The following is a 24,141-nucleotide window of genomic DNA, read 5'->3' on the forward strand; positions in this document are numbered from 1 at the left end:
AAAAAATCTGAAGGGAATTGTCCAAGCCCACAAAGGCGCATTGTTCAAAACTGTAAGCGCCAGAACGGAGAAATTAAACGCATAATGAATTACAAATATCAAAGAATTTATCCTGTATCAGCGCTGTTAATAACTCATACTGAGTAGACAAGAAGTTGTTGAAGGTAACTCGCTACACACATTTCTATATCAATATAAAAACGCAAGACCCGAGACATTCCACGTATGACTGACCATCCTGTGAGGCGGTTAAACCTCGTACCTGGCTCTTGATCCATACACCCGTAATCCTTGGGCTTGAGTCCTCCTGAGGAGGGCAGGCAGCGGGTAGAGTCCTCCTGAGGAAGGCAGGCCGCGGGTAGTCATCCTAAGGAAGGCAGGCCGCGGGTAGAGTCCTCCTGAGGAAGGCAGGCTGCGGGTAGAGTTCTGAGGGAGGCAGGCCGTGGGTAGAGTCCTCCTGAGGGAGGCAGGCCGCGGGTAGAGTCCTCCTGAGGGAGGCAGGCCGTGGGTAGAGTCCTCCTGAGGAAGGCAGGCTGCGGGTAGAGTCGATCAGACGATGAAAGATGCCGAGAAAGAGCTCCGGGGACTGGTATAACAGGCCACAGACGTCAGACGTCAGTGCTGGCGGGCCAGGAAGATCAGGAGGCAAGGATCAAACCCGCTGATAACGGCGGTGGCGACAAAAATCGATAAGCAACAGGTGCAGTAAGCGCTGTACGTGTGGCGAGAGGGAGGTGCTACACTGAGGTGTGGGTGAGGGGGGAGGTGCTACACTGAGGTGTGGCGAGGGGAAGGTGCTACACTGTGGTGAGGAGGTTAGGTGCTACACTGAGGTGTGGCGAGGGGGGAGGTGCTACACTGAGGTGTGGGCGATGGGGGAGGTGCTACACTGAGGTGTGGGTGAGGGGGGAGGTGCTACACTGAGGTGTGGGTGAGGGGGGAGGTGCTACACTGAGGTGTGGGTGAGGGGGGAGGTGCTACACTGAGGTGTGGGTGAGGGGGGAGGTGCTACACTGAGGTGTGGCTGAGGGGGAGAAGGGTGAGGGGGGGGGAATGCAATTGCATGGTATGCAAGGGACATACCGACTTCTTTAATGCCAAGTTCCGTACAAACCTTCTTTCTCCAGTCTTGTACATTTGCACTAAATTTGTTGGTTTTTCTAACTTTCTGGCAGTTCTCCTGCTTCGTGTGACCTGGTATCAGAGTCGGCCGCCAGGACCCGGCTGCCCGAGCCTTCCTTGTGTCCATGGGGAGATTTTTGTCTACCCAACGCTTGTCCAAGAATAGTTTCTCACTGAACAAGTCTACAGGAGCCCTGATGAGGGTTCGAACCTGGGCGCTGAGTTTTCCCCCGACGCGCTCGAGTCAACTGTACCACTGTTATCTGTTGATTGTTCCCCGTTATTATTTGGTTATAACTGTTCTTCATCGCTGCCTACAGTGAACAAGATGTAGGGAGTGGCGTGAGATACAAATGTTATCGTTACTGGTTCCATTTGTTCACTAGTTCTTCTCACCGTAGTATGTGTGTGTTACGGTGAGCTCCGTCACTGTGAGGTTAGAGGCACAGTCACCTCTCAGGACCGTGTCTCAGCCTCTTACTTGGGGTCCGTCTAATTACCACAAGCTACCACAAACTACACAAACTTCAGAAAGCTTCCTGGCAATACGTTAGTAATGAATAAATATGATATATTAAGTTAGGCTGACTTAACCTAACCTATCCTAACCTATCCTAACCTATCCTAACCTAACCTAACCTAACTTAACCAAACCTAACCTAACCTAACCGAAGCTTGGATCGTCGACTTGATTTGGCGTCACCAGCTTTTTATTTTCGTCTAATTTCTTTATAAAAAGATACTTTTTCAGATTAAAATTATGTTTTTTCGTGTTGTACATTCAGCACCAACATTACTCATTATAATGTTGGTGCTGAATGTACAACACGAAAAAACATAATGTTGGTGCTGAATGTACAACACGAAAAAACATAATTTTAATCTGAAAAAGTATCTTTTTATAAAGAAATTAGACGAAAATAAAAAGCTGGTGACGCCAAATCAAGTCGACGATCCAAGCTTCGGTTAGGTTAGGTTAGGTTTGGTTAAGTTAGGTTAGGATAGGTTAGGTTAGGATAGGTTAGGTTAGGATAGGTTAGGTTAGGTTAGGTTAGGATAGGTTAGGATAGGTTAGGTTAGGATAGGTTAGGTTAGGATAGGTTAGGTTAGGATAGGTTAGGTTAGGTCAGGTCAGCCTAACTTAATATATCATATTTATTCATTACTAACGTATTGCCAGGAAGCTTTCTGAAGTTTGTGTAGTTTGTGGTAGCTTGTGGTAATTAGACGGACCGCCTCCTTGCTCCCATACCAAAACCAGCAATGAGAGGTGCAACCTCATCAACAAGAAATCTCACAGTATACCATGTGATTGGATTGTGAAATGTAAAATATGATTAACATCTGTGTACTGTATGGCTGTGAGAGTCCCTTGAGGAACCTTATTAAATAGACGAGGGTTGAAGTAACCTAAGCTGCTCTCTCACTTATTGAAATGTATTTCATTATCTCAATCAAATTCAAGTACATTTATTGAGACAAGAAAATACATCTCAAAGGAATAGAGTAGCTTAGGCTATTTCTACCTTCCGTGTACTTCAAGTCCCTCGAGGGGCGTACAAATCCAGTGCGCCAGAACTTAAAACTCTGACAAGTTTAAGCTCGGGGCGGAGGCCGCGCGGAGTCAGGTCTAAAACCTGTACCGACATGACCATGACGTGTTGTGTGAGGTCACGCATCTCGCCCACACCATATACGACATAGCAGTTTAATATCTTAGTTACATTAGGTTAGGTTATGAGGGGTATTGATGCCGTAAGGTAGGAGGGAGGGGGGAGGTGGTTACATATATGTTTCTCAGGTCTTGGACCCTACTCCAAATGGAGTTAAGAAATAGAAGAGCTTAAACCAGGCCTAAGTGTAAGTAATTACAATTAAGACTTGTATTCTTCTTATTTCAACTATGGCTACACTACTGACTTTATAAGAAATTGGCGTTTAGTGTTTGAAATTATTGGTTTAATCTTTAATTCACATCATTAAGGTGTGTGTGTGTGTGTGTGTGTGTGTGTGTGTGTGTGTGTGTGTGTGTGTGTGTGTGTGTGTGTGTGTGTGTGTGTGTGTGTGTGTGTCATCACTGCCAGACATGTTCCCACAGCCAGTCATCGTTGCCAATAGCATGGTATATCTTGAGTTTTTATTGATGAAATTCCAACTAATATCTTTAATATAAATCAACTAGTCTAGAACCACTTTTCATTCGATTGCTATATTGTAAACAGTTAAAACTTATAAGGTCTGTTTGTACATTCAATGAAGGCGAGACCAAGCTCCCCCATTGTGTAAAAAATGTAAATAGCGAACTGTAGAAAGAAAAATCAACACCAAAGATGTGGGAGTAATCATGCCTAAAGACCTTAGTCTTAAAGAACGACGTGAAGACGGTCGCAGCTGCAAGAATGACAGGTTGGTTGTTCATTTCAAACGTATGCCAGACCGAATGATAGTTGTCGAGACACTAGTGTTCTCTAGGGGCAGGAGAAAGGAGTAAGTAGTAGTAACAGGGCAAGGGGCAGTGCCAAGAGGAGGGGAAGAGATCGGGTAGGAGCAAGAGGTAGTGACAGAGAAGGGAGAGAGAGTTAGAGATGAGGTGGAAAGAAGGAGGTTGGGGAAAAAAAGGTCAACAGGGGTCAGGGGGGTTATGGAAATGGCGTGAGGTCGTATAGGGGCGAGAAGAGGTGGACGAGAGTGGTCTCGACCATCACCCAGCCCTCAGAAATGCTGCGATTTTGCGAGCCCAGAACCGTCAGCTCCCCCCTCCTCCCCCCCATCATAAGGGTGATAACCGCGAGGCCCAGGAAGCGTCAATTTTGCGGGGATCTTAATTTTACTAAATCATCGCAATTTTTACGCCAGGGTCGAGAGCGTTACACATGTAGTGTGTGTAGTAAGATGACAGAGTCTATATATATGAAATGAGACGGGGGTTATGACAGGTGAATACGTCCCATGAGCTGAATTCCAATCTGGTAACTGGCCCAGCAAATTTTTGGACCTAACCGTCAAGGGTCACTCTTCCTCCCCCACCATGTCCCCCAACACTCCCCCCCCCCACCATGTCCCCCAACACTTCCCCCCCCATGTCTCCCAACACTTCCCCCCCACCAGGTCCCCCAACACTCCCCCCCCACCATGTCCCCCCACCATGTCCCCCCCCACCATGTCCCCCCCCACCATGTCCCCCAACACTTCCTCCCCCACCATGTCCCTCAACACTGCCCCCACCATGTCCCCCAACACTTCCCCCCCCCACCATGCCCCCCAACACTCCCCCACCATGTCCCCCAACACTCCCCCACCATGTCCCCCAACACTCCCCCCCACCATGTCCCCCAACACTCCCCCCCCCACCATGTCCCCAACACTCCCCCACCATGTCCCAGAGTTCGTCTAATTACCCAAAGCTACCCAAAGCTTCCAAGCATTACGTCAATAATGAAGAACTATGAAAATTTTAAAAACCTGTTCTGTTTATGCTTCATAATGTGTGGGTTCCATGCTGGTACTGCGTACCCAAGTAATGGTCTCACATAGGCAGTGTGTATGGAAAGCCTCCATGTTTACATTCTTAAATGTTTTCCCCTCCCTGTGAATTTAAGTGATTTCTTTTAGTGAATTCAAAGTCTCAGTCTCTCAGTCTCTCAGTCTCTCAGTCTCTCAGTCTCTCAGTCTCTCAGTCTCTCAGTCTCTCAGTCTCTCAGTCTCTCAGTCTCTCAGTCTCTCAGTCTCTCAGTCTCTCAATTTTTTTGTTGCGACTCGCCTGCCACTTCTAATTTGTCTTTCGTGCTCTATCTCACCTTACCAATTACATCCTCTTCTGTCTCTCGCCCAAATCTACTCTCTCTCCCTCCCTCCCTTCTCCTACCTGTCCCCAGAGACCACCGCCCTTGGCCACCTGTTCCGAGAAAGACCCATCACAGTTTTGCAGATGTGGGCGGTGGCAAGGTGGGCCTTGGGGGGGGGGGGATGGTGCCCCTCCTCTCCTCCCGTGTACAGAACTTACCTTAACAGCTGGCTGGCTAGGGGGGTCAGGGGTGGGGTGGTGGGGACACATAGGTGGGGTGATGCTGGAGATACCTTGGGAGGGCAGGGTGGTGGTGGTGGGTGACACATGGGGAGGGCAGGGTGACACAGGAAACGTCAGGGGTGACACTGGGAAGTGACAGGGTGACAAGGTGTGAACTCACAGAAAGGAGCAAAATAAAACTGGTTGGATACACACAGGGAAGAGGCGAAGACACACGAAGGAAAAGGTGAAAGAAATACCAATAAGAGATTACATTAATTACTGTAGGCTAAGGAAGTATCAAAATGAAAGGAATCGACCAGTGAAACTGGTCTTGAAAAGCAGTAATACATTAAAGACTGAATATATTAGTATAATGAAATGGCTCAGACATGATTATATCTGAGAAAATAGTGAAGTCATATAATGAGATCGAACCCTCATCGCTGAACGCCACAGGCACTCACAATTGTTGAACGTGTGCCCATTTTGTTCCTACCACACATTTACAATGCTAACCAGCATATATACATTTTCTTCTGTCCTCTAAGGACAGCGTATGGATCTGATAAACGTATAATTCAGTGATTTATTGAACAATCAACCACAGGTGCGCATGTGCCATTATATGTCTAAAGAAAATGGTAGTGAAGATGCCAAGTCTGACGAAGTATCTATTCAAAGAAGTAGGAAGGAGCAACTAGATCAACACACAACCCTTCCTCTCTCAGGACTGGGCATGGAACAGCCACGCTTCCCTTCTGGTAAAATCAAGTAGAGATGAATAGCATTACAGAGAAAGTCCTCACAGGAGCCGTGAGAAGGATTCGAACCTATGGGCTGGATACTCCCAGACACACCCTCTAGACGACTATAGGCCACGGCATGGTCAAAAGAATTGCAACCTGGGGTTCCGCTGAACCAACGAGGATTCCCGAGGCTTCCACTGAAGCCCCCGAACCAGGGTGTCACACAATTCCACCATACACTCTGGCTTCTGTCATCTAGGAATTCTACACCTGGGGTTCTACCTCTAAAGGGAGGGGGTTCACTGGGAGGGTTCTCTGATACATCACGTTATGGGATTTCACTGTGTATTGAACCCCTACTGTTCCTTATTGCTGTGGACGACGTAACAGTAAGAAATCTCGTGAATGTTAATGTTTGAAGATGTCTCAGAAGGGAGATGTTTAAGAAGGGAGGGGTTCACTGGGTGGGGAACACACACACACACACACACACACAGGGAGGGGTTCACTTGTTGGGGAGCAAGTGAACCCCTAGGTGGGTATGAGTAACCACTTGGTGAATAACAAGGTGGGTATGTGGGCTTGCGGGCCGCTCCCAACAACAGTCTGGTGGACCAAACTCTCACAAGTCAAGCCTGGCCTCGGGCCGGGCTTGGGTAGTAGAAGAACTCCCAGAACCCCATCAAGCAGGTATCAAGCAAGCAGGTATCTCACACACACACACACACACAGTTAGGGGTTCACTTGTTGGGAACACACACACTCAGGGAGGGGTTCACTGGGTGGGAAACCCACGGTGAGAGGGAGACACTGGGTGGGACACACAAGGAGAGGGGGACAACGGGTGGAGGGACACGATGAGAGGGGAGACACTGGGTGGGGAGACACGATCTGAGGAAGACACTGGGTGTTGACCGACGAAGTTAAAATTGTTAAAAGTAACTCTCTCTGTTTACAGAAAGCTAAAATTCAAACCACTAATCGTGTCCCGGACCCCCCAGGTGCCCATACGTCATCTATATGTCAACATATGGGGACACAACACTTATTCTCGTCTTTCGTCACCGAGTGCTTTCATAAATGTGTTTCAGGTTTTCAAATGAGCTCATCACGGATAAAATACCGTAGTACTAGCTCGTATATACAAGTAGTGAGGCTGGTAGTATCTGTGGCCGTCGTCGTGTCCATAGTAACTGCTGGCTGTGAGGTGTTCCGCTGACGTCAAAGTTTCTGTGTTGCCTTTTTGTGACGGACAGGTTTTAAGAGAGAGAGAGAGACCCGACCACAATGTAACAAGTGTACTCACCGTCCAGATAATGCTCGCAGCTCACCGGCCGCTGACAGGAGACCACTTGTTGGGTGCTGGTGGGGGGACGATGGCGCTGGAGGCTATAGGCAGGATGTCACTGTGGAGCTGCTGCCTTGCTCTCTGCCGCTGTCCGGGCTCAGCCGGGGGGAGTAGCCGACCTGGCCTGCGCCAGTTCCCCCTCTCTGTTCTACGCAGATTTCCGTTTTCTATACTGCATCCCCCGCGCGCGGGAGAAGGACTTCCATTCACCATATCGGCTTAAAGGGCTCGCGTTTCTCCCTGATGAATTCTCAAATTTCCATTAGTTGTCGCTGGTGCGTCATGGAGGATGATGAACCTCTAATCGTCATGGCTGCGAGGATCCATAATGGAAATATGACATTCGCCAATAATGTCTGCGTTTAAAAATCACGATAATGATTTTAATTAATGCGTTTTTCTGCTCTTCAGTGTTCTTCATTATTGTTTATAACAAGAATACCCTTATATATATATTATATATTTATATTTGGGCTTCTGACGTTTCGAAGCCCGGCAAATTGTTTTTGAGTTTCGTAAAACAAAGAAGGGCTGTGTAAAATCTTTATGATAGATCCTAACCTGCCTAGAGCACAGAAAATACTATTTATCCAACAGCCTGGTTGACCAATGCAGCAACGAGGAGGCCTGGTCGAGGACCGGGCCGCGGGGACGCTAAGCCCCGAAACCATCTCGAGGTAACCTCAAGGTAAGGTATCACCGCGAGGTATCAGTCCGTGGCATGAAAGGAGCTCTCAGCGTTGGTTAGGTTAATTGGTGGGTATGACGCGGGCGGGCTTCCTGCCACCCGTGCCCAGTCCCCCATGCCCGGGCGGGCTTCCTGCCCCTGTGCCAAGTCCCCAGTGCCCGGGCGGCCTGTGTGTGTGTGTGTGTGTGTGTGTGTGTGTGTGTGTGTGTGTGTGTGTGTGTGTGTGTGTGTGTGTGTGTGTGTGTGTGTGGTCACTCTTCTCTTCCACAGGGGATCGCCCAGTACGCTCCCTCAGTACAAACATACACACACACCTATATAAGGCTCTAGTTCGGCCGCATCTAGAGTATCCACCAGTACCACTACACACCATAAAGAAAACTAACATGCAAAAACTGCAAGCAGTGCAAAATAAGGCACTAAGGAGAGCAGCAAAACACCGTCCACCATATGATCAGACAATCCAGGAGCTCCACGAACTCCTGAACATACAACCACTAAACATCAGACTACAGCACCAAGCCATCAGGGTGTGGAACACCATCGGAATGTTAGAGGACCCAATGTTAGAAAGATTGCTCCAAGATGAGACGCCCCGCTCCCACAGCTGGTAGCCCAAGAGTCTTGATTTACTAGATGAAAACCCAGCCCCACAGTACATAATTCCCCATAATTCCCAGATGAAATACTGACCAGAAATCCCTCCCCCCCAATACTTGAAAAAACTGCGTGTAACTAACCATATATATATTATATATATATATTATATATATATATATATATATATATATATATATATATATTATATATATATATATATGCGAACAAGACTGAATGGTCCCCAGGACAATATGCAACTGAAAACTCACACCCCAGAAGTGACTCGAACCCATACTCCCAGGAGCAACGCAACTGGTATGTACAAGACGCCTTAATCCACTTGACCATCACGACCGGACAAAATGAGGTGATAGCCTAAGCTATTTGAACCACCCCACCGCCGGCACTCGGATAGTAATCTTGGGCATAGCATTTTACCAAATCACCTCATTCTTTGGGGCACACGTGAGGAACATAAATGCGAACAAGCCTGAATGGTCCCCAGGACAATATATATATTATATTGTACTATATATAGTACTATATATATATATATATATATATATATATATATATATATATAAATATATATAGTATGGTTAGGTTAATTGGTGGGTATATATACGAATATATATATATACGTATACATACATAATCAATAAATAATAAAATAAAATAACCTTAAACAGAACATGTGTGGAAGTATCTGAGTGTGTATATATATGAGTGCTACACAGTAATAATCTATATATAGACCTCCATATATGGTGAAACACATACGAAGAACCTCTCATACACTCACAGCTCCCCGACAAGCGGGAGCCAGCTTAGCTTAGCTGCCAACACCCACACATCGTGTCAGCAAGGCGGACAGCTCGCCTGCTTTCATACCTCTCACTGTATTTTTCACTTCTAAACTGATGGGTGAGGGGGGGGAGCAGGGGGGGTTATTGAGGGCTTGACGGAGGGGAGGGGAAGGGGAGAGGGTGTGACGGGTCGGGGAGGGGGAATGTGGAAGGGGTACAGCAAGAGGAGAGGGATAATGAGAAGAGAGGGATAATGAGAGGAGAGGGATAATGAGAATGAAAACATGGGTAGAGATATATATGGCTTGAGACGAGGAACGTGGGGTTGGGGGGGGGGGATAGAATAATTTGGAACAAGTACTAAATTAAACGAGACGAGACTGGCTGACCGCGCCCTAGTACCGAGGTCACATCACCCCAGAGGTCACATCACCCCAGAGGTCACATCACCCCAGAGGTCACATCACCCCAGAGGTCACATCACCAGTGACCTCGTGGGGTCACGTACTAACCCCTCCCCCCCCCCCATCATCCTCACACTTACTTGCCCAAGTATTGTGACGTCACCTCATCAGGTAATGCACCTGGAGTCTCCAAATGAATTAATTATTAACACTACTCACGCCATGGTTAAGCCTCCCCCCCCCCCTGTGTTGCAGTTCACCCCTTCCCCCTCCCCCCTTCCCATGTTGCAGGTCATTCCCCCTCCCTGTTGCAGGTCACCTTCCCTGTCGTAGGTCACCTTCCCTGTCGTAGGTCACCTCACCTGCCTGTGTGCATCTTAGAAAGGGGGCGTGAAGGTACTCGCAAAATAGGTGATCTCGTGTCACGATTCTTGAAATAAAAGACCACGACCCACTGTTATTGTAGTTTATTAATGAGATACAAATTGAAAGTTTCGTACAACTACGGAATATATGAAGCTGAGAAAAGGGGCTTACTTCGAATGCCTTGTTTTTGTTAAAGGCGGGTTTGTGTCAGGTGGCCGGCTGGGCTGGCCGCAGCCGGCCTCCCCTACACCTGCAGGTGTCAGGTGGCCGGCTGGGCTGGCCACAGCCGGCCTCCCTACACCTGCAGGTGTCAGGTGGCCGGCTGGGCTGGCCGCTGCTGGCTTCCTCACACCTCCAGGTGTCAGGAAATATTAACATTGCTAAATGCTGTGGTCGTATTTAAACATCTTGACAAATCTTACAAATAAATCCGAGATCAAAGGTGAATCTGGCTAAAAGTTGTAATAATGTTTCCTTTATAAATTGTAGGAGGAGTACATTTGTTAAGGTAATTATCAGGAGAAAACTATAAACCAGTATGACTATAGAGGACTTAGAAAGGATATGAGATAGACTAAGAGCTGGGATATAAAGACAAAGTAGGAAATGGGTACAAATAGCTTGAATCTGAGGACGGAGTGAAAGAATGGTGCCCAACCACTTGGACCATCGGGGATCGAACACCGATCCTGCACTAAGCAAGGTCACTGTACCGACCAATCCAAGTGGACGGACCCTGGAACACCAGCTGGCAACGCATGCACCAACGCGTTCAAGAGAGAGAATATGCCCGTTGTCTTTGCAAAATGCAACAAATACATGCATATATGATTATCTAATAAATATTACGTTGAACAGTCATGACGAGCAATAGAAAAAAATGCACGTTTTATGTTCAATAAAAGTTATAATGGTTAGGACTCAAGGTGAACTTTGACGATATTCGACCATTATAAATATTTCGTTTTGTATAAAACGGGAAACCGGTTCAGGCGTGCAAGGTCCTCGCCCCAGTACACGGGAACACGGAGAGATTAATGCTTCGTTTATGTTCGGTTTGAGTCAACCTCTGGAGAGCCACCTGGGGCCACCACAAAAGTTTAGAGATAAACCAACAAGTATACTTTAGTCCGCGATAAAATCCAGGTCTAAAGAAAACTCGACGTGTATGTATATATATATATACACCGAGAAGCGAGATATACTCCGTGTGTGTATATCCATAAGAGAGAGAGAGAGAGTGAAATGTTATAAGTGCTTGTAGTCGAGCTTAGCGAGCACCTTGTCGTCTCCGGCTTCGTTCTGCGGATTAGCGCCACGATTCTGGTCGTCGTTCTCGTCCTCATCATCGTCCTCCTCGTCGTCCTCGTCCTTCCGCTTCTCTCCTACTCGACTCCACGATGCGGAAACACTCCAGAAACTCATTAAAGTCGATGGAACCGTCTTTGTTGATGTCGATGGAGCGCGCCAGGTCGGCGATCTCTTGCTTGGAGATGGAGACGTCGATGTGGCGACTGAGCAGCTCACACGTCTCGCTAAACTCCTCCATGCTGATCACACCTGAGGAACCAAGACGTGTACAGTCACTCACGGCAAGAAATATATCTTCTCAGATGCTATAATAATTGCTTTAACTATTCTATCACTCGTCCCAGGAATTCTAGAACGTATCCTAGCCTGCACTTAAGCTTATCAAGGTCCACCTCAACCCCCCATACCCACCCCTGAGGTCAACTTGTGGGGCCCCACCCCACAACAGTTTAACAACTCCCAGGTATCTATTTTACTGCAAGGTGAACAAAGGTATCAGACGAGAAAAGCGTGCCTAATCGTCTCTACCCTGTCTGGGGATTGAACTGGGGTCCCCTCGACTGAGAACCGAGCGCTATGTTTCAAGCCAGCCCTTTCTCTCAATTTGCAATTCCATAACAGATGCAGCTGTCTTCTTCAACCAGAAGCGAACTAACCCAATCATCCCACCTAACCAATTTGAGGATGCATAGAAAACGTCAATAAAACAGTGCTCGAGTTTCTTTTTTTTACTAATCCGACGCAATTTGAACAGATTGATCTGTTCCGTGAAAAAATGCGACGTGAAAGGACGCATTTTCCACTGATAACCAATCGCTGTAGAAAGAGCTCCAGCGGAGGTAATATGATGTTGATAATATTATATATAAATAATTTTGAGGTCTGCGTAAGAACCTGGACCACTGACCTACCTGAATTGTCCTTGTCGATGAGGGTGAAGATGGTCTCCAGGCTGTTCTTGTGACGGTAGAGGGCCTCCACCACCGTCGGTCCTCCCTGGGGGAGGTAGAATCGTAATTATAACGTGACTCGTGGTTGAGGGCCTCCGCCACCACCACCACCACCGTGAGTCCACATTGAGGGCCTCCACCGTGGGTCCACATTGAGGGCCTCCACCTCCACCGTGGGTCCACATTGAGGGCCTCCACCTCCACCGTGGGTCCACATTGAGGGCCTCCACCACCACCACCGTGGGTCCACATTGAGGGCCTCCACCACCACCACCGTGGGTCCACATTGAGGGCCTCCACCACCACCACCGTGGGTCCACATTGAGGGCCTCCACCACCACCACCGTGGGTCCACATTGAGGGCCTCCACCACCACCTTGGGTCCACATTGAGGGCCTTCACCACCACCACCGTGGGTCCACACCGAGGGCCTCCACCACCACCACCGTGGGTCCACATTGAGGGCCTTCACCACCACCACCGTGGGTCCACACTGAGGGCCTCCACCCCGGGGCACCACCCTTGGGGCGGGGGGGGGGGGGGGGGAGGGGGACGCTCACTGCAGGCTGAGGGAGGCTGAAGAACAAGCAGCACAATATTGTATTGGTAAGAAAAGATATGTGAAAATCGAAAACAAATCTGTGGGTGAGTTTTGTGTTACTCTGAAGAACTACCCTGAATTATGAAGGGTGCGTGAAAAGCAATACTAAGCCGTTTACAGTTTACAGTACATTACAGAGGTATCCTGAGGTCGATAGATGAGAGACAGTTGCTTTGACGCTCGGAAGATTCTGCATCAAGGTTTGGAGGAACTGTCAACCAGATCGCTCTGACGATTTAACAAGCACGGGCTCACCATAGCCCGTGCTGCTTGGAACTTTGATCCAGGTAGCGAATCTTTAACAACAACAACAACAACATTTAACAAGTGTCGAATTTGAAGTGGGTTTTGTCTATCCCGAATCGTTGGATCCCTCTGACCGAGCCCACCTGACTTACTGTGGTGTTAGGCTCTCAACGAGTGAAGTAGTGTGTTGTTATTTTTAAGAGGACGGGTTGGTGTGTTCCACCCAACCTGCCCTGGGGGGTAACCCTGGTAAACCTGCCAGGGTTAACCCCCTGGGGGTTTGTTTATAAGAATAATAACCTTGGGTTGTAAACAAAATGAAAAGGTTTCGTTACCTGTACATTTCGTAATGAATACAGGCTTCGTAACTGGATATATATATGCCTGCTAAATGTTGGCCGAGAACTATAACAAGAAGCTCACCTTAACAGCCAGGTCCTTCTTGAAGGTGTCGTCGAGGAAGGTGGTGGTGTAGTTGACCTGGCCGGAGGTCGGGTGGAGAGTCACCAGCTTATCCTTGAGGACTCGCCAGGGTAGCTTGAGGCTGCTCTCCCTCGCCATCACCTCCACCCAGTCCCCGACACCGATGTAACCTGTGGCAGGGGGAGAGAGACCTGAGAGACGTATGAACCCAAGCCACCCACCTAACCTATCGAGTCCAGTGCATAGATAACGTGGAAAATTGTGAACACTTTTCACATAACTTCACATAACTTGCCAGGCATTTACGTCTCATCTCTCTCAGTCATCCACCCTCCAAATGGCTAGGCTAAGTCCTAATATATTCAGTAAATCCGTCGAACAAATTTAATGCCGGAAATGGCTGCCAGAATCACGGTCTCCCGGTGACCAATAAAGGAACATTATCAAGATCACGACTCACTGTATCTCATGGAAATATAAGAATCTAGAATTTACCTGTCTTGTCGACGTCCCTCTGCTGGAAGGCCTCCAGGAGCCTGGATTTTGAGGCGAGGATCTGCTCCCGGAGGTCTCTGAAGGCTGACGTCTCCATCCGCCCCACCCGCTCCCGGATAGTTAGTTTCCGCGTCCTGTTGAAGGCTCGCCCGTCAGTAAGGGCTTGTCTCTTAGATAATTACTTAATTAAAACTGACCCACCAGGTGGTGAAGGACACAGAAACATTGTCTTAATTTAAGGTAATTATGAGGAAGCGTCAAATCTATGACTACATAGCGCTTGGAAGGGATATGAGGACAAGGATCTGGGATATGGGGGACCAGGATCTGGGATATGGGGACCAGGAGCTGGGATATGAGGACCAGGATCTGGGATATGGGGACCAGGAGCTGGGATATATGAGGACCAGGAGCTGGGATATGGGGACCAGGAGCTGGGATATGAGGACTACCAGGGGAGAGTTAGTGTTACGCCTCTGTGCTGGGTGACCCACGCATGATCCTCATATTACACTATCACCTCAGAAGCTTAGAGTGTCAACAAACAGCCTCGTTAACCACCACCAAATAATTTACCTTTTCCCCCCAAATGACGACGAGTGACGTCACATCACATAATGACGTCACATCACGCAGTGACGTCACATCACGCTCCACAATTTGACGTCATCATGGAGAGTGTGTCTCCTTTATAATACTGTCTACAGTGGCTTTATTTACCTTTGGATACTTTGGGAGGAAGGAGAGAGGTAGAGGTAGACAGGTAGAGTGAGAGGTAGAGTGACATACTTGGTGTGAGCGGTGTACTGGATGAAGTGGGGCTGGAGGTCGGGGCCCTGGAGCCTGACGTAGGCGCCCCGGTTACTGCCGGCCTCGTAGTAATTAGACGCCGAGAAGATGGTCAGACACTGTGGAGGAGAAGACGTCTTAGCCTCGGCACTTAGAAACCTCTCCCCCCCCCCCCACCAGAAATTAGAAACCTTACCCCCTCCCCAGCAAATTAGAAAACTATCCCATAGGAATTAGAAACCTTAACCCCCACAAGAATTACAAAACTCCACTTCCCAGAAATTAGAAGCCTTTCATTTGAGGAGATTGTGGAAGGTCAATTTACATTCACTAGAAAAGCGAAAAAAATGAGTTATGGGTAACATGATTGATGTGTACAAGTGGATGATTGGAAATAACAAGGGATGAATGTTGATATGTTTAATACATTAATAATGTACTAAAATATATCAACACAAAATATAACCTGAAGCAGTGTATATAAATTGAATAAGTTTAAACGTAGGAAAGACCTGGGTAAAAACTGGTTAGGGGAAACATTTGTTGATATGTGGAACAGATTATTAGGCGACATAATTTACATGTATTCGATGGAGTTCACTGAATCTACATAAAGTCTGGAGGCCTATATGGATAACGTTTGGACTGGCTTCAGAGGAGGCCTCTAGACTTCCTTTTTTATGCAGTAGAATACCAGGTTGTATAACTTATACCATGTTGTGGTACAGGGGGGTAAGGTGCACGGCTGGGAGTCCCTTTGATCGCTGGTTCGAGTCACCTTATTGCTCCAATTGATTTTCTCAGCTCTTATTTATAACTACACAAACTCAGTCTCATAAATGTTTAACCTACGCTTGAAACAATCCACGTATGAACCTTTCCTATGCTTGAAGCTAATTTTTGTTTGGTTTTCTCTGTAGGATACGTACATGACTCTGAAAAGCATCAGATGGGCTGCATTTCGTTGTAGTAGCGAAGATATCGTGTAGTTTCCTGACTAATACGATAGCCTGAGCTGAGTTTAGTAAGGTAATTTATTATTTAAGGTTTTGTCCGGGGGACCCGATGTGTCCCGTTGAGGGTGGAGTCTACCGACGGTGTTGTTCTGGGTCAACTGAGTATCTAGGGGAAACTACTGAATGTGTTGTCCAATGTAAATTGCATTGGTGTGGACTCCTTGGTAAACGTCACTGTCGAGAGTATACTAACCGTGTTGTTATGGGTAAACTCGTAGCCGTCCAATTTACACTCGTGTGAGCGTATGAGGAGAGCGAGGCCATGTTTGACGAGGAAGTCCCTGGTGACGTCGGGGCCGAAGTAGCTGCCCCCACCTCTGAAGGCATTGGGTTGACAGCCGAACTCCGTTTGTGGGTCGCTCCACAGTAGGTCCAGCACCTGGAACCCCCAAACACACACATGTTTAATGGTCCAAATGCGTTTGTGGGTCGTTGTGTTATCCACAGGGATATGGAAGGCCACGACCCACCTGCTTCCACTCATAGTTGGCAGCCGCAAGACGGGCCTCTCTGTCAAGATCTGTGGGGCTGCTGAGGGTGTCGCAGGAGAGGGACTCGCCGTCGGGCAGCGTGGCCGCTGGACTCCTCAACACGCTCACGTACTGCAGGAGCACCCAAGGGGTTAATGACATCCATGTTTATGCAAATTTTTGACCTATGTTGGGTCAAATTTTACCCAAACCCCCCTACAGTTTTTAAAATATCGGAAATCTGACTCATGAGCGTTATTTTTGTGCCGAATTCTGGCTCACTGCACATATTTAAAGTTGCAAATTACAATGTGTTATACCGAAAATATGGCAATTAGTGAAAACGGCGATGGGTCACATTTTGTCGAAACCCCCCTGCAGTTTTCAAAAAATCCCAAATATCCCAAATCTGACTCTTGAGCCATATATTGGAGCCAAGTTCTGGCTCTCTGCATATATTTGCAGTTTGAAATTACGACTCTTAATACCGAAAATATGCCAATTACTGAAACCGGCGATGTGTAACATTTTGCCCAACCGCCCTACAGCTTTCAAAATATCCCAAATTTCCCAAATCTGACTCCAAAGCAATATTTTCGAGCCAAATTCTGGCTCTGAAAATATTTGCAGTTTGAAATTACGACTTTTTTTTTACCGAAATTATGCCAATTATTGAAAACAGCGATGGGTCATATTTTGCCTCCCCCCCCCCCCCTGCAGTTTTCAAAATATCCCAACTTTCCGTAATCTGACTGTTGAGCCATATTTTGAAGCGAAATTCTGGCTCTCTGCACATATATGCAGTTTGAAAAAACGAAATTTTAGACAGAAATTATGCCATTAACTGAAAACGGCGATGGGTCACATTTTGCACAACCCCCCTGCAGTTTTCAAAATATCCAAAGTATCCCAAATATGACTCCTGAGTCATATTTTAGAGCCAAATTCTGGCTCTCTGCACATATTTGCAGTTTGAAATTACGACTTTTTATACCGAAAATATGCCAATTACTGAAAACGGCGATGGGTCACATTTTGCCCAAATCCCCCTGCAGTTTTCAAAATATTCCAAATATCCCAAATCTGACTCCTGAGTTATATTTTGGAGGGAAATTCTGACTCGCTGCCCATATTTGCAGTTTGAAATTACGACTTTTCATACCGAAAATATTCCAATTACTGAAAAGGGAGATGGGTCACATTTTGCCCAAACCCCCCTGCAGTTTTCAAAATATCGGAAATATCGTGAGAGAGAGAGAGAGAGAGAGAGAGAGAGAGAGAGAGAGAGAGAGAGAGAGAGAGAGAGAGAGAGAGAGAGACAAAGAGACAAAGAGACAAAGAGACAAAGAGACAAAGAGACAAAGAGACAAAGAGACAAAGAGACAAAGAGACAAAGAGACAAAGAGACAAAGAGACAAAGAGACAAAGAGACAAAGAGACAAAGAGACAGAGACAGAGACAGAGATACAGACAGACAGACTGAGTGAGTGTGTGTCAAACTCCATCCAGCAACTTAACACAAATCACAAAACAAATAAAACTCTAGACGCCATCAAACCTTGCTCCTGTCGATGTTGGCGATCTCCTTGAGGTCGATATCGGTGGAGATGCCGCCGTGGACGACCATAACCTTGTTGTCAATGACGGTAGCCAGGGGCAACCAGCGGTACACCTCCTCCAGCAGCCGCAGGATCCTCGGCCCGTGAGGCGCCTGGCGGAGAATAAGAACAAAAAAATAGGGTTTAATACCCCCATGTCCCTAATAACCACGCAAGGCGAGGCATCAGTACCAGGGACAGACGGAGGGTGAATGGGTGGGGGTGGGAATGATGTATATACCTAGGAAAATGCCCTCTGTACAAGGGAGTGAGGGAGGGAATGACCTCGTTCCAGGGAGGGAGGGAACAGCTTCTGTTCCAGGGAGGGAGGGAACAGCCTCTGTTCCAGGGAGGGAGGGAACAGCCTCTGTTCCAGGGAGGGAGGGAACAGCCTCTGTTCCAGGGAGGGAGGGAACAGCCTCTGTTCCAGGGAGGGAGGGAACAGCCTCTGTTCCAGGGAGGGAGGGAACAGCCTCTGTTCCAGGGAGGGAGGGAACAGCCTCTGTTCCAGGGAGGGAGGGAACAGCCTCTGTTCCAGGGAGGGAGGGAACAGCCTCTGTTCCAGGGAGGGAGGGAACAGCCTCTGTTCCAGGGAGGGAGGGAACAGCCTCTGTTCCAGGGAGGGAGGGAACAGCCTCTGTTCCAGGGAGGGAGGGAACAGCCTCTGTTCCAGGGAGGGAGGGAACAGCCTCTGTTCCAGGGAGGGAGGGAACAGCCTCTGTTCCAGGGAGGGAGGGAACAGCCTCTGTTCCAGGGAGGGAGGGAACAGCCTCTGTTCCAGGGAGGGAGGGAACAGCCTCTGTTCCAGGGAGGGAGGGAACAGCCTCTGTTCCAGGGAGGGAGGGAACAGCCTCTGTTCCAGGGAGGGAGGGAACAGCCTCTGTTCCAGGGAGGGAGGCAGGGCAGGTCACCCCCAGACATCCCACCATTATTGCAAGGACAGGATGGAAGGAAGCAATTGTAACGCGGTGTTAATATATGTTTTACACTGGCCCCTAGTAGTAGACGTACCTTACACTGATCCCTAGTAGCAGACGTACCTTACACTGGCCCCTAGTAGCAGACGTACCTTACACTGATCCCTAGTAGCAGACGTACCTTACACTGGCCCCTAGTAGCAGACGTACCTTACACTGATCCCTAGTAGCAGACGTACCTTACACTGGCCCCTAGTAGCAGACGTACCTTACACTGGCCCCTAGTAGCAGATGTACCTTACACTGACCCCTAGTAGCAGACGTACCTTACACTGACCCCTAGTAGCAGACGTACCTTACACTGACCCCTAGTAGCAGACGTACCTTACACTGGTCCCCTAGTAGCAGACGTACCTTACACTGGCCCCTAGTAGCAGACGTACCTTACACTGACCCCTAGTAGCAGACGTACCTTACACTGGCCCCTAGTAGCAGACGTACCTTACACTGATCCCTAGTAGCAGACGTACCTTACACTGGCCCCTAGTAGCAGACGTACCTTACACTGATCCCTAGTAGCAGACGTACCTTACACTGGCCCCTAGTAGCAGACGTACCTTACACTGGCCCCTAGTAGCAGACGTACCTTACACTGACCCCTAGTAGCAGACGTACCTTACACTGGTCCCCTAGTAGCAGACGTACCTTACACTGACCCCCTAGTAGCAGACGTACCTTACACTGACCCCCCTAGTAGCAGACGTACCTTACACTGACCCCTAGTAGCAGACGTACCTTACACTGACCCCTAGTAGCAGACGTACCTTACACTGGCCCCTAGTAGCAGACGTACCTTATACTTGCGGTTGACCTCCTTGCAGAAGCCGTACCTGGGAAAATGTCAACGGATTTAGACGTTTTATTATGTAACTTGACTAAGCAGTTCTATACCAGAATATGCTGTTGTCATCAATTGAATGCTGAATATTGAGATACTGTAAGTAATCAATGTGAAAATCAGTCGGTAGAGGCAGTGATGCACTGGTGATGGCACCGGCACATGGCTACCTACGTTACTGCGTCAATTAATGCAACATTATAGTCGCTTCTACTTTAAGATAATGCGTGTCAGGTCATTTGGACAAGTCGCACCACACTGCTGCATGCTGTCTGTTACACTTTCCTGGGACGATTGTCTCCACATTCTCTACGCACTCCCATTTATTGCTGCTTAACCTCTTTACTTTCCTGCCTACCATTATTGTGCGAGTTTCAGTAAAAATGGAACCAAAGACCGGTTCGGACTTCTGTTCGTATTGTGTTGACGTTGAATCTTTAAAGAGAATCAAGTTTTCCCGCCCGTAAGCTGCTTCAATGAGGCGCAATTTGCTCTATATCCGGGTGACTCCCAGTTCCCCCCATCATCACTCGTTAGATCATTCCTCGTGGCATTGTTTGAGCGTGAACAAACACAGTTGGCACCAGTGTTATGCGTACTCCTTCCTGCCCGTGTATGTGCGTTCTGAAAGTTGTGCATTAGAGGGAGGCACAGCTCCTGGTGTCATCATTTACGTGGGCGTGTTGGGGGGTAGTTGTATCTGGACACCTGTGTGCCAGGTGCTCCCTCGTGCGCCCCTACGAAGGCTGTAGTTACGAACGAGGCTATAATGACTTAGTCCATTGTAAGTTAGCATAGGCAGCTAATCTTTCCTCCCTCATAATCTGTTGCAGTAGGACTTTCCTTGATTGCTTTTACGTGAAGTAAAAGCAATCTTTATATACTTTCCGTACGTAGATAATTATATAATCTAATGTTAAATTAAGATATTAGATCTTGTCTGAACATTATATATAACCTTTGACATCAGTAAAGTGCTCAGGAATCACATCCTGCTAGCGATAATTGTTACGTGAAAACGATGACAAACCTACATGTTCAAGCAAGTTTCTTGAGACAATAAGATGCATCTCAAAAGGAACAAAGTAGGTTAGACTATCTCTACCATCCTGGTCCAAACCTACAACCACTCTGAGATCCTCCTCGAGGACTCTTAGATCTCAAGCTTGACTCGAGACAAGACCCAGGAAGCCATGAACCGTATGACAGTGTGTGTTAACCGACACTTTCCTCAGAGGGCCGTAACTAATTACAAAGATGAACAACAAGGCTTCTCGCTCTAGGCTGACTTATTGCTCAAGTGCTGTTTCCCGTAACCTCCTGTAAGAGATGATCCGACCGAAGACTTTACTTCCTACCTGAGGTTGTGAGTTTAAGGGACAGTCGCTATGGGTGCTGTTTCAGTTTCGCATTAAATATGGCGCCTGACTGATTCCATTCTGGCCAACATAACGCGGGCCGCTCAGAAATAGGCAGTTTGCACGGTAGCCTGACTGACCTATAACTAGCCAGAACGTCAGGGCTGAAGTAGGTGTTAGGAAGTTCAGGCCTGAGGCCCCACCAGCTGATCAGAACCCACCTGGCGTTCATGACCAGGTCCTCGTGGTTGCCACGGTTGAGGAACACCTCAGAGGGGAAGACGATCACCAGCGCCAGCAGCAACAGGATGACCTCCAGAGACTTACGGCCGCGGTCCACGAAGTCGCCGTTGAACACGTACGGGTTGTCTGTCGATGGCAGCCCGTTCTGTAAAGGTTGGGACTGTTAATGTGTCTGCGTGGACAGCAGCCCGTTCTTTAGGCAATTGTAACTTGCATATTAACCCCTAAAATTAAAAATCCAACCCCGCTGTGTGCCTAAAAGTGCATTACAATTCCGCGAAGTTTAATGGCATATGGCGATGTGCTCAAAAAAGGAAATCGCAATTTGAGTATTTTAAGGGTTAAGAGGCCACGAAATCTTAACTTTGGCGACTGACCTTGTAGAGGATGGTGATGAGGTCGTTGAGCTTGCCGTGCAGGTCACCCACCACCGTGATCTGACCCGAGATGGCGGCGGAGGCCTGGTTGACGGTGGGGCGCTGTCGCAGCACCCGCACCGCCTCCTGCAGCAGCATGTACACGTAGCGGGCGTGAAGAGCCTGAAGGGGAGGTGGAGACACGAGAACAGCACAGTATTGTCGCTTGATTATTATTATATTACATAGATGTGAGTGTGTGTGTGTGTGTGTGTGTGTGTGTGTGTGTGTGTGTGTGTGTGTGTGTGTGTGTGTGTGTGTGTGTGTGTGTGTGTGTGTGTACTCACCTAATTGTACTCACCTAATTGTACTCACCTAATTGTGCTTGCGGGGGTTGAGCTCTGGCTCTTTGGTCCCGCCTCTCAACCGTCAATCAACTGGTGTACAGATTCCTGAGCCTATTGGGCTCTATCATATCTACATTTGAAACTGTGTATGGAGTCAGCCTCCACCACATCACTTCCTAATGCATTCCATTTGTTAACTACTCTGACACTGAAAAAGTTCTTTCTAACGTCTCTGTGGCTCATTTGGGTACTCAGCTTCCACCTGTGTCCCCTTGTTCGCGTCCCACCAGTGTTGAAAAGTTCATCCTTGTTTACCCGGTCGATTCCCCTGAGGATTTTGTAGGTTGTGATCATGTCCCCCCTTACTCTTCTGTCTTCCAGTGTCGTGAGGTGCATTTCCCGCAGCCTTTCCTCATAACTCATGCCTCTTAGTTCTGGGACTAGTCTAGTAGCATACCTTTGGACTTTTTCCAGCTTCGTCTTGTGCTTGACAAGGTACGGGCTCCATGCTGGGGCCGCATACTCCAGGATTGGTCTTACATATGTGGTGTACAAGATTCTGAATGATTCCTTACACAGGTTCCTGAACGCCGTTCTGATGTTAGCCAGCCTCGCATATGCCGCAGACGTTATTCTCTTTATGTGGGCTTCAGGAGACAGGTTTGGTGTGATATCAACTCCTAGATCTTTCTCTCTGTCTGTTTCATTAAGTACTTCATCTCCTATTCTGTATCCTGTGCCTGACCTCCTGTTTCCACTGCCTAGTTTCATTACTTTGCATTTACTCGGGTTGAACTTCAACAGCCATTTGTTGGACCATTCACTCAGTCTATCCAGGTCATCTTGTAGCCTCCTACTATCATCCTCTGTTTCAATCCTCCTCATAATTTTTGCATCGTCGGCAAACATTGAGAGGAACGAATCTATACCCTCTGGGAGATCATTTACATATACCAGAAACAGTATAGGTCCAAGGACTGACCCCTGCGGGACTCCACTTGTGACGTCTCGCCAATCTGAGACCTCACCCCTCACACAGACTCGTTGTCTCCTGTTGCTTAGGTATTCCTCTATCCACCGGAGTACCTTCCCTCTCACTCCAGCCTGCATCTCCAACTTTCGCACTAGCCTCTTGTGTGGCACTGTATCAAAGGCTTTCTGACAATCCAAAAATATGCAGTCTGCCCACCCTTCTCTTTCTTGCCTTATTTTTGTTGCCTGGTCGTAGAATTCAAGTAACCCTGTGAGGCAGGACCTGCCATCCCTGAACCCATGTTGATGCTGTGTTACAAAGTTCCTTCGCTCCAGATGCTCCACTAGTTTTTTTCGCACAATCTTCTCCATCAGCTTGCATGGTATGCAGGTTAGGGACACTGGCCTGTAGTTCAGTGCCTCCTGTCTATCCCCTTTCTTGTATATCGGGACTACGTTAGCTGCTTTCCAAATATCTGGCAGTGCTCCTGTTGCCAGTGATTTGTTATACACTATGGAGAGTGGTAGGCTCAGTTCTCTTGCTCCTTCCTTTAGAACCCAAGGGGAGATTCCATCTGGGCCTATAGCCTTCGTCACGTCCAACTCTAGTAAACACTTCCTTACTTCCCCACTGGTAATCTCAAACTCTTCCAGTGGTTCCTGGTTAGCTATTCCCTCACTTACCTCTGGAATTTCTCCTTGTTCTAAGGTGAAGACCTCCTGGAATTTCTTATTCAATTCCTCACACACTTCCTTGTCATTTGTAGTGAATCCTTCCGCCCCTATCCTTAATCTCATAACCTGTTCCTTTACTGTTGTTTTTCTCCTAATGTGGCTATGCAACAATTTAGGCTGAGTCTTTGCCTTGCTTGCGATGTCATTTTCGTATTGTCTTTCTGCCTCTCTTCTCATCCTGACATATTCATTCCTGGCATTCTGGTATCTTTCTCTGCTCTCCAGTGTCCTGTTATTCCTATAGTTTCTCCATGCCCTTCATGTGTGTGTGTGTGTGTGTGTGTAGCGGCTGCGCGATAATGATTTCTAGTAAATGGCTCTATCATG

General features: G+C 47.8%; 2 protein-coding genes across 4 annotated transcripts in view; both read right to left on the reverse strand.

Annotated features, from left to right (window-relative positions):
• Positions 1–7,324, reverse strand: part of LOC123773384 (uncharacterized) — a 33,275-nt gene extending 25,951 nt beyond the window's left edge. For all 3 annotated transcript variants that reach the window (XM_045767103.2, XM_045767101.2, XM_069318053.1), the window contains exon 1: positions 7,184–7,324. The gene's annotated coding sequence lies outside the window, so the exon portion shown is untranslated. The remainder of the gene's footprint in view (positions 1–7,183) is intronic.
• Positions 7,325–10,175: 2,851 nt separating this feature from the next.
• LOC123773383 (serine/threonine-protein phosphatase with EF-hands pef-1) overlaps positions 10,176–24,141 on the reverse strand; it is a 38,871-nt gene continuing 24,905 nt past the window's right edge. The window contains 12 exon segments of the mRNA XM_069318052.1: positions 10,176–11,461; positions 11,463–11,649; positions 12,312–12,396; positions 13,621–13,790; positions 14,116–14,249; positions 14,905–15,023; positions 16,114–16,299; positions 16,391–16,522; positions 17,949–18,101; positions 19,759–19,795; positions 21,383–21,549; positions 21,782–21,943. Coding sequence (XP_069174153.1) covers positions 11,338–11,461; positions 11,463–11,649; positions 12,312–12,396; positions 13,621–13,790; positions 14,116–14,249; positions 14,905–15,023; positions 16,114–16,299; positions 16,391–16,522; positions 17,949–18,101; positions 19,759–19,795; positions 21,383–21,549; positions 21,782–21,943 — 1,656 coding nt within the window. The 3' untranslated portion in view covers positions 10,176–11,337.

Source organism: Procambarus clarkii, chromosome 89 (assembly GCF_040958095.1).
Source record: "Procambarus clarkii isolate CNS0578487 chromosome 89, FALCON_Pclarkii_2.0, whole genome shotgun sequence".
NCBI lineage: Eukaryota > Metazoa > Arthropoda > Malacostraca > Decapoda > Cambaridae > Procambarus > Procambarus clarkii.